The sequence below is a fragment of the Sinocyclocheilus rhinocerous genome, unplaced genomic scaffold, assembly GCF_001515625.1.
Source record: "Sinocyclocheilus rhinocerous isolate Xijiao unplaced genomic scaffold, SAMN03320098_v1.1 scaffold72, whole genome shotgun sequence".
NCBI lineage: Eukaryota > Metazoa > Chordata > Actinopteri > Cypriniformes > Cyprinidae > Sinocyclocheilus > Sinocyclocheilus rhinocerous.
In genome coordinates this window covers 1,306,828-1,318,306 of record NW_015628351.1, presented here as the reverse complement: position 1 = coordinate 1,318,306, position 11,479 = coordinate 1,306,828, and the positions used below count along the sequence as shown (strand labels likewise).

The 11,479-nt window shown below is 36.6% G+C and overlaps 1 protein-coding gene across 1 annotated transcript in view; it reads right to left on the bottom strand.

Moving 5' to 3' along the window:
- Window positions 1-8,552: 8,552 nt before the first annotated feature.
- LOC107737547 (anoctamin-7-like) overlaps window positions 8,553-11,479 on the bottom strand; it is a 15,591-nt gene continuing 12,664 nt past the window's right edge. The window contains exons 21-23 of the mRNA XM_016549058.1: window positions 11,331-11,421; window positions 10,466-10,597; window positions 8,553-8,691 (exon numbers count right to left, since the gene is read on the bottom strand). Coding sequence (XP_016404544.1) covers window positions 8,665-8,691; window positions 10,466-10,597; window positions 11,331-11,421 — 250 coding nt within the window. The 3' untranslated portion in view covers window positions 8,553-8,664. The remainder of the gene's footprint in view (window positions 8,692-10,465; window positions 10,598-11,330; window positions 11,422-11,479) is intronic.

Below are 11,479 nucleotides of genomic sequence, written 5' to 3'. Positions count from 1 at the left end.
TTCGTGTCGATAAAGTATAATAGGGTAAATCCTGTATAGTGATTTATCCTATATAGTGCTTGCATAAAGCAAGTAGTGCATACACTTGTAGCTGTTATGTATCTTTGTAAGTCATTGTAAGCCCTCTTTTGAGGCACGCGCAAGCGCACCCCCCCCCCTTATAAAAAAACAACAAGTGGGCTCCCCCAAAGTCCAGGGTATAGTTCGAACACTGAGTAGGGTTAAGATATTTAACTTTTTATTTTTTTACCAATTATCCAAATAATGTTTAGTCCTAGAAAGCTATTATTATCAGAACACGTGCGCATAACATAGCGGTTAGCAGATCAATGAATGAGAGCGTTACCAGAGTTGCCCAAGTGGATCCCCCGTTCCCCTGTCCGTTCCATTTGGGAGAGACCCAGAGGTGAACTGTCCCCCGCGCCGCGCCCCGCTCCCCTTTCCCCTTCTCACACAGCTTCTGTGCACGGCACCTTCTCAGCAAGCAGGGGCGCCAATTTGCCAATTCCCCACACAGTGAAATGATAGATAATAGAAAACTGCTTCGCAGCGGCGGTGCAGAGGATTTATTTTTATTTATTTTAACTGATCGTGCCGCCCCCCATGTATCATGAAAAAATGCCCGTGCCAAAAACCGCTACTGGCGACATCAGAAATGGATATTATATAATAGATGCTTTTTTTGAACATTTTAGCAATTTAAAAATATTTTTAAAAATTTTTTTTTACACGGCACCCCGGTTGGGAAACACTGTCTTAGTGCATGTTATTCCAAAGACAAAATAGTTTGTCGTCGAAACATAATAACTTACTCTTCTTCTGAAAATATTTTGCTTGACCATCGACGTTAGTATTTAGGCATTGTTTTAGCTAACTCACATTCGGTCTGTCTCCATTCTGATGTGTAACGCCTACTTTTGGAGATCCAATCAATTCCAAGTGGATAAAATCAAGTCCCACCCTACAGTTCACACTTGGAAATACGTCAGATTATGAAAGTAAAATGGGTTGCAAACATCTTTGTCAGGTCAAGGTATCATGATTTACAACTAAAATTGACATATGACACTCACTAGCCCTGCTGATGTTTGCAAGATTTATACAGCTCAATCTGTTCTTTAATGTGCCGTTAAATTAGTCACATTTCAAAGATGACCTACTTTCACAATTCCATTCACGTCACACTCATTCACACTCAACTTCCTGTTTTCTTTCACTCACTGCTCGGGAGGTGAACCGAGCCAGGCGAACGCTCCCCCTCCCTCTGCTTTATTATATGGACAGGTAAAGACTAGTCACTCAGAGCAGCTTGTTTTGAAATGTGATCGCTACACTGCTTACACTTTGAGAATGACCATCCATGCAGCAGACTGAAATCAGTGTTTGTGACATTTTAATATGCAGATATAACAATTTTAATGCAAAAGTGGTGCAGTATAAATAGTCTAAAGTTTTTTTTAGTTATTCAAATGCAAAAAATAATACTAAAAATAAAATATAGTTAATGCATGAATATCACACAAAATAAATCATGTAAAATTAAGGTTCATTTAATTTACTAAAAACAAAAACAGTGTGCTATACTAAATTTTATTTAAATATATTTTTTTAACTTAAAAAAAATTATTGGAAATCACCACATAATACCTGCATTGCTGGTATTTCTTAAGCTTTTCTCTGACAGACTGTATTCAGGTCAATCCACGTAATAAAACACACAAATTATTTTATTCACATTAGGTCCAAGCCAGCCTGAAAAAGCCTGCAGGCTGCGTAGCTAAACAGGTGTGTGCAGAGCAGAGCCAAAGAAAAGCCTTTTACACATACCTGTAGGGCTTGGCTTTTTCAGGATCACTTTTCATAGACAAACACAAACATGTGCACCGCGCAAAAAAACAAAACTCATTTACTCCTGCACTGACTCACAATTGTACAAGAATAAAGTACACAAAAATATGTCAAGATATCCGCACCTCCTGTCATTAAGAATGTATTAGCTTTTTATAGAAAAACAATGTTCCTGTTTTTAAACCATAAAAAGTTCCTTCAAATGACAAATAAAAAGTGCTAGTGCCTTCCAACACATTACAACAATCATAACCGGTTTCTTTTATAGTATAGTCTTGAAATCAAATGGCCTTTTGTAAAAGCAAAATGAGGACACAATAAAAATGGTTAACCATTAAGCCTTTTGTGAGCCGAAGAAAAGCAAGTTCATTATCATGGTCGACCCCCACTCCCAATAAAGATCTCTGACACTTTCCACATTCCCCAAATAACTGCGCTTCTGTCATTCCACTTAAATTGCCCAGTAAGCTGTACCCGAGTACAAACAAAGAGTCTGGTCTGTCTGAGCTCACGCAACAAGAACAGGCCTTATTTGTGTGTCTGCATCCTATCTGTGCTGACCATTGGGGGAGGCACTAATAGCGTGCAGTCACACAAACAAGGTCTGTTCTTATTGCTCCCCAAACCTCTTCCGTCACCATCTGTTCATTCTGCAGGTGAGCCCTGCTGTTTTTTTTTTTTTAGCCCTTACAAGCCCTTTAAGGCCAGTCAGACTAACAGAGTTGAGTGAAGGGGCTTTAGACACCCATTCCACCCCGAGTGGCCCTGTTGACCTGAATTCAGCAAGCTAAACGAGGGTAAGTGAGGAGAGAACGTTTTTGCACGCAAAGAGCGAGGACGGAGTATTATTGGGTGTGGCATGGCGTCCTTTTCCCCAGACTGCAACTCTGGTACATGTAGGTGCAGATACAGAATCAGCCTGCCCTGTTGCCTCCAACTGACAGGTGATGGGGCAGGTGCTCCGTACGCAGGACAGACCATGGGCGGAGTTAGAGAGAACTTTATGGGATAAAATGAACTGCAAAGTCTCAGAAATGGCATGCATTACATTTAAGTCAAACGATACAAATACTATTTCTGACATGACAGTGACAAAAAGTACCGTGATTGTACCATGGTGATTGAATACCATGGAAACCATGGAACTGAATGATTACCATATTTATATAACATGGCATGGGGGTAAATGGCGTAAAAGAACGATAAAGTAAAAATGTCTCTAAAAATGTCTTGTGGTGTAGCCATTAAAAAAATTGTAAATTTATGACCAAGTAAAAAGCATATTTTGGTTACACCTTGAACACACAAGTGTATCTTAATTATTATTTAAAAATATATACATATATAAAGAATCACTTTTTTTTTTATTTTGTATTTAAATATAATTTGTGGTGCCGGTGCTTTGCTTTGGTGGACAAATAAATGAATGAATAACTAAATCAAGTAGTAATAATTATAAATAAATTATAACTATACATTTACAAAATAGAAATACTACCATTACATGTATAACATTTTAACATACATTATATTTATTTATTTAGTTTTATTTACAAAAAATTCTAGGAAATACTACCAAAAAATGTACAACATTGTAACATACATTTTATATTTATACATTTTACATATAAATACACACACACAAATATATATATATATATATATATATATATATATATATACATACATACACACACATACACACAAAATACTAAGAAATACTACCATTTTACTTTCATAATCGAATCAGAAATCTAATAAAATTTAAAAAATAATAATAATTTGCCTTTTTCCTTTGATATAATACCCACTTATATCACCCTGACAATTATTTACTTCATGTTCTAAAAAATATTAATTTTAATTCAGAAATTACAAACATGCTTATCATAGTTGTGTACTCATTGCAATGTATTTCTGAATCAATTAATTAATCTGACACAAAAATGACATCTTATCATTGACCTTAAAGAGTAAAAAAAACTGTGTATTTTCCTTGTACACATGCCAGTTCAGTTGTATTGTTACCAAACATCCCGTGCCATCTATTGCTCCCTCCAGTCTGTTCTTATCTCTACCAGCATATATGAGCAATCCAGAGCTGCTGAGAACTATGAGAATGCAATGAGTCATACAAACACACATAGACTGGCACGGCCGAGCTGGAGGAGCGGCAAGCCGCAGGTTACGATAGACATTCCAAGGGTCTGGCCGCCCCCACTGTCTCTCTGATCTTCATATCTGCCAACATATTAACTAAAGCAAAGCACCATCAAACCACACCCTGTGGGATCCATCCATGCTCAAACACATATCCTAAAAGCTCCCCTCTTACAAATTCACTGTCTTCATGGGTCTTTAATCAGTGGAGATGAAGGAAGCAAAAACCACCTGATCTCACTCCATTCAAAAACAACCCATATTTGAGGGACATAATCACTCTAATACTAAAAGGATATCTCTTACACATCCAATGGTGTTACGAAGCAAATGCAGACAATGGTTTCTGAGGCTATGCAGGAAGTCCAGATTTATGACACCTGAGTAAATAATCAAGCAAGTAGTCAGATCTCCTGTTTAAAAACAGATGTAGAAGACCTATTGATTTTACTGGAAGAACTGCCATGTTATTTTCATAACTTCCCATTAGTGTTGTTATTGTTAACTAAAAATACATAAGGAAAACACTATATTAAATTATACTAAAATTTATATTAAACCCTATCAATATGAACTCAAACATTTCTTATCAAACTTTTCCAAGAGCAATTTATCTGGACTTTGCGATCCACAATTATTTGATAGCTTTTTACTCTTTTACTGCACATCAACAATGATCGCATTTGTGTCTTTTTTTTTTTCTCCTAAGAAATCTATCTGGGACAAAGTTAATATGTAAATGACACATTACCTGGAACTTAATTAGGTTTTATGAGCTCTTAACATAACATCAATGCATATGCCTTCATTCCGATGTCAAACACATTTTTTTTGCACAATTAACTATATATATTCACTATATATATATATAGCTTCACACAGTACAGTACTCTGTGCTGCCATCTATCCATGTGCAGTTCTTTTGCAGTGTGTTCCAGACATGCAGTCACCTGCCCTTCACATCAACAGAAGCTCACGCATGCACACACACACTTACCATCTCTGCTCCCTGCAGCAGTAGAATATTCAGGGCTCATATCCTGCTCAATCTATCGCACTATTATGCATGCAACATTAAGTAGCTTGCAAGCGATCGGTAGCATGGCCATATTTGCATCTGATTTGATGTCTGTTAGGAGGGCTGGAGGGCAGGGTTTCTGCTTGCTCTACCATGATTTTATAAACTGGACCATATCCCAGGCGTATCATGAGATTTGTCTATGCAGGTAATGAGTGGCAAATCAAAACATTATACTTCATGCATGAGCATCTGCTCAAGCAAGAAAAAAAAAGTGTCTGGCAGTACAACCCAGCAGGACAGATATAAATGATAATAATATGTTTAGTGACCTTAAACATTCACCGTGTCACCCAGTAAACAAGAAGCCGTAAGATAACAATGTCGATTAGTAACAGTAGGCAAAATAAAGCTTTAGCCACTTCTTTAAACAGCTAACAACCAGGAAGAAAATATGAGACCACTAGTGACAATGTTTTAATAAAAAATAAAAAAAAATACAATTTAAAGTTTACTTTTGATGTAGTAAAAATACAAATATATGTACAGGCGCATCTCAAAAAATTAGAATATTGTGAAAAAGTTAATTTTTTTGTAACGTATTTCAAAAATGTAAACTTTCATATATTCTAGATTCAATACATTACATGTAAAGCAAAAGCTGATTCCAAATCATCAGTCCTTATTCTGCTGGATCTATCTGCTGCTTTTGACACTGTCAGCAACAGGGATGACCGCAAGCTTGAGAATACTGTCAAGCAAAGCCAATTCAAACACTTGGGAGAGCTTCACAAGGAGTGGACTGAAGCTGGAGTCAGTGCATCAAGAGTCACCACGCTCAGACGTCTTCAGGAAAAGGGAAACAGAAACAACGTCAGAAGCATCTTACCTCGGCTAAGGAGAAGAAGAACTGGACTGTTGCTCAGTGTGGTCCAAAGTCCTCTTTTCTGTTTAAAGTAAATTTTGCATTTCATTTGGAAATCAAGGTCTGGAGTCGCATGAGTGTGTGTGTGTGTGTGTGTCTGGATTCCTGTGTGTCAACAGCAGTGCTTTGCAAGTGGATAGCAGGGGTCGGTTAGGAGGGTTAGTTTGATGGGGGCGTGAGATAGAGGGTGGGAAGAAGACTGTATGTGAATATCCATGCATGCGAGTGTGTGCATGTGTGTGTGTGTGTATAATTAGGTAAGTATCAGTTTGAAGATAGCAAGTAGCTGAGAGGGCATGCCGAAACTCACTCAGATATGCTCTTTAAAACTTCTTTAATTCCTCTCCCTTTTACACACCTCATCTATTCACTTTAGAAGAACTGAAAGAGTCGTTTATCAAGCAAGCACGTGTGAAAGTCTAGAAGATCAGCAATAAAAAAAAATGTTTTTAAATCATTGAAATGTTAGGTAAACAAAACCTATTCATGTTAATCTCCGGCCGATTATTGATGTGTTTGTGCTGAGAAATTAGTTTATTCAAGAGTGAAAGCACATTAAAGAGCGTCGGTTTTGTGGGTCTCTCCTGCAGTTGAACATGGAGTCCGTTAGTAATTAATAAGCAAAAGGGCTGCTATGTATGTTGCATACTTTAGTAGCTTGACATGTACCAACCAACCCTTCCTGCAGGCTTAACAGCGTAGGAACGCACTGCAATCATAACAATCAAAAAATGAAGTAGAGGAGGAGAGAGAGAGAAAGAGAGAGAGAGAGAGAGAGAGAGAGTCAAAGAGCCTGAGGCGATGGAGATTCTTTTTAGTTTTTTGAGTGGGTGGGGTTAGAGACAAATCATTATCAGAACACCTGTCTGCTTCTGACTTTAATAAATCAGTTGCTTGATCCATTCCACAAAAAAAACTAGTGGAAGTCGCCAAGTCGGGTGCATTTGGTCGGTAAAGGGTTTCATAAGGGCAGGTTGCTCACACAAAGCTTGATGGTTTGATCAGATTAAATGGAATGTGAGAACCAGAGATTTTCTGCAGAAAGTAGAGCTGAAAAGTGGGGCAGAAGTTGCCTACATGGACGTGTTAACCAAAGATTAAGGATCTGAAGCATTTGCCAGCTGGCATTGGCTCTCGGCTCTGGAACACAGAACTTCACTGGCTTAGCATTAGTGTTGTCTTGTTCACCTTTCTAACTTGTTCAAGCATATCATTTTTATTCTTGCTCAAGCTAACCATTTTTTCACAATTAGCCATTGTTCGACAGGACAGGCGTAACTAGGAATTAAAAAGGGTAGTTTGGCCAAAAATCCCATTGTGTGATCATTTAGGCTACTCTGCCTCATATTGTTCCAAACCCAACCTTTTTTTTTTCCTTCTATGGGATAATAATGGAGATGTTTGGAAGAATGTTCAAGCTGCTGTTTTCCATACAATGAAAGTGAATGGTGACCACGAAATTTTCAGTGACGCATGATTTACATTTCATTATGTTTATTACATAACCTATATGGCTTAAGGAGTAGGGCTGCACAATTAAAAAAAACTGCTAAATAAATATATGCACTATGCATTTCAGAGTGAAGCACGGGACAGAGCAGCTCATGATCCATTGATTCTAGTGGGTTGTTTTGCAGGAAATGCTTATCTACACAAACTCTTTTTTGCAAGCGCTGCATTTAGCTTGCTTATGATGTGCATTTAGGAACGCAACATGCACCAACCATCTTTCCTAATTTGTAATGAGAAGCACTCATAAGGCTGTTTTTTAAGACATGGTCATATTGATAATTGCTTCTTCTTCTTTTTTTCTTCCAAATTGTGCAAACCTACAAACAAGCACAGCAAACCTTGAGTTTTTTTTTTTTTTTTAAAGGTTGCAATTATTTAAAAAAATTTTAAATCAGAAATTACATTTTACACATAATTACATTTTTTGCCCAAATAATGCAGTCCTATTTAAAATCAGAAGATATGGAATATAATGCACAGGTCTTACGGACCACTTATGATCCTTTTTTACAGTGCTTATTTGAAGCTTGAAACATTAGTTAACACATCTTTTGTGTTCCACAGAACAAAGGAAGGAATGACATGAGTTTTTTTAACTTTTGGCTAAACTATCCTTTTAAATCCTGTCCTCCAGCATGTAAACACTTCTATGGTTTTTGAACGGTTATTGAAACTAGCTTTATTTTAAAACATAATTCCTTAAACAGCCCGGAGATAGACATGACAAATGCAAATATATTAAGGTATTATTCAGAGAAGCATTTCACACTAACACAATGTAGAATAGGCTTCTTGATGTCTTTCACAATTTTCATTTTGTCAGTACAAATATATACTTTAGTATTAATGTAGAAAAGCAAACCTCCCTGTCCTCCCACTAAATCTGAACAGGAATATATCATTTATCGGAAGGGCAGAGAGAGTGAGATGTGTAGGTGATCACATGTCTTAGTATAGTTGGAGCCAGAGGAAGTCATATGTAAACAGCCGTTTGCTAAAGTAGAGATGGTAGTGTACAATTTTGGCATAGACCTCTACATTTTGAAATGCATGCTCACACACACTCAATCAACCAGCACAAAACCAAGCGCATTTTTTTTTTTTTCAAAACAAGTCCCTCTTGGATCACTTCTAAGGGTGTAAAGTGTTTTCTTAACGACTGTGCCCCCTTCTGGAGAAGCCCCTGCCCTGCATGTCAGTCTCATGTAGCGAGGAGGCGCTTCGCTTGCTTCAAGGACCAGCATACAAGGAGAAAAGCAGAGAAATAAGAAGAAAAAAGACAGAAGTACATTGTTTAGAGGCATCCTCAATTAGTCACAAAATTGGCTCACCCCAAATTTACCCTCAAGTTGTTCCAAACCTGTATGAGTTTCTTTCTTCTGCTGAACACAGAAGAAAGTATTATGAAGAATGTTGGTGACCAGATGGTTGATGGTAGCCACTGACTTCCATGGTATTTTTTTTCCATACTATGAAAGTTATTGGGTGCCGGCAACTGTTTGGTTAACAGCATTCTTCAGAATAGCTTCTTTTGTCCTCAACAGACCAAAGAAACTATTACTATTAGGTGTAGAACTATTTGAGTAATGATGACAAGCATGTTTAATTATAATTTTTTTTAAATGATACATTTTAAATATTTTTTAAATCTATTCAGAGGCAGGTCTGTTTCTAAACTATTAAAGTAAGTAAAATTTTAAATACAACTTAATTAAAAACAATATACCCTAGAACAGAGCCATAACCAGCACAAACATTGAAATCCTGGCAATGTTCAGAATGATGGTTTTTCAGTGGCAGACTCTTAAACTTTTACATTTGCTTCCCCATAACCTTGAATATTCCATTACGTCACTGGTCAGAATCCAGCGCACATAGCCAAATATACACTCTGACCTTTAAAAAGCCGAAGCAGAGCATCATCCTAACGCATATTTTCCAGAAAAGTGGGTTGAAAAATGTTTTGATCTTTTTCCCCCCTCTACTCTACAGAATATATGAAGTACATAAACCAGGGCAGTAAAAAAAAGTACCGGGAATTCCAAGGTCTTTGCTCCACTTTTACTAGAGTGCTGGAACTATGTCACACATTCATTTCATTTTTTAAAAATTTGATTTTTGTGAAAATGGAGATGAATAGAAATAAAAAGAAATAGCAAGGAAATTAAAAGAAAACAGCATTAAATTTATCATTACATTTATTTAAATGTGTGAACTTAAAAGTTTTGGGTTGTTAAGATATTTTAATGTTTTTGAAAGAAGTCTCTTATTCTCATTAAGGCTGCATTTATTTGATCAAAAATACAGTAAAACAGTAATATTGTGAAATATTAGTACAATATAAAACACCTGTTTTCTGTTTTAATATATTTAAAAATTGCTAAATTAAAAATATTTGATTGGTAGTGTATATTTCAAAGCCTTTTCTGGTTTTTTGGTCATGACACAAGGCCAAGCACTGAAGCTCTGCTCTAGGTCGAACAACATGAATACTTGTTATATTCCTCAGTAATAAAATCTCAGGCTGCGTCTGAAAACAGAAAAATGCAGCCCCCTTAGAAGGATGCATTCTGAAGTAGGGAGGCATCAAGGTATGTCTGAATCCAATGTTAGCTTCACTTCTTGTCTCCTGAGATGGCATAGATGTATCCTTTGCTGTGCATTCAATTCTGTGACACCTGAGCTAAAAAATAAAAATGGTGTCCGAAAGTTGTGTTTGGTGGTCAGTTTCTGATTTCCAAACCACCAAAGTTCTCTCTCTTTTGTTGTAGATCAATAAACTGTTCTGCTGCCTGAAGTCTGTCTGAAATTAGTTTTGTGAGGTACCTTTGTGTGCAATCAGGCAGCGAGGCATCAGGTCAGCTGCCTAAGTCTTTGGACGCAGCCTCAGTCTCTGAGCTCTCTGGTGTGAGTGGTAATGAGAATAAGCATGGCTCACAGTGAGTGGGCACTGAAGGTTGTGGACATCACTATGTGCACTAACATCAGCTAAAGCTACTCACCAGCAGGGCCTCCTGGTTATCAGCCAAAGCCTGCTTAGCCAGGTAACGCTCCCGCTTGATCTTCAGCTCCAAGGACTCAGGGATGTCGGGAACCATCCAGTCGATGACACGCAGGACGAAGAACACCACATGCTGAGGATGAGTACACACACTTTATTAAGATGACCACAGAATAGAAATAATTATTAGATAATAATAAAGAGACCGTAAACAATCAGGTCATTATACAGAAAATGTAAATTGCCATCATCAAAGCATTTTTACTATCGTAATGCAAGATATTTCTGGGTAGAGCATGATATTCAGAAAATGTACTCACATTTTTAGTTGACATAGACTGACTTTTTAAATCTCTTTATTTATTTAATTAATAATGAAAAAGGGATAGATTCTTGATATATAGACCTATATATAAAGAAATGACATAAATATAAGAAAGACTTTGGTGATATTTATATGGCTTAAAGCACTTTTCTCCACTTCACTTATCAATGATTTCCATTATATTTGATTTGTTCATTCATTTACTAATGTATTTTTTTTATTTAGTATTTTTAAAATTTCTATTTAATATTATTATATACATTAGGTCAATTAGTTTATGTATTGTTTTTTTTTCCTTGTGTGTGCGAGATGCGCTTTACTGTCGAATGTGTTTGTACAATGTAATTTCTGTTTATTTAATTAAAAAATAACTAAATAAAGGCTGGAACTTTAATGAAAAGTTAACATTATGTACCAGAGTAAATGGGGTTAATTTTGATTTCATGTCGACTTTTAATTGGTCACAGTGTATATTGGGAAGCTCAAATTCAAGGAAGAATATGACTGTGATGTGGTTTGCAGAAGGAAGATCAATGATCACCTCAAAGGCAATGATAAAGCCCAGTCTTACAGCCAGAAGCTCCCAATACACCAGCGTGTATTTTCCATTTTCATCCCGAAATGCTTTATATCTGACAACAAGAAAAGTCATGACAAAAAAAAAAAAAAAAAGACCACAAGAGAAGAAAA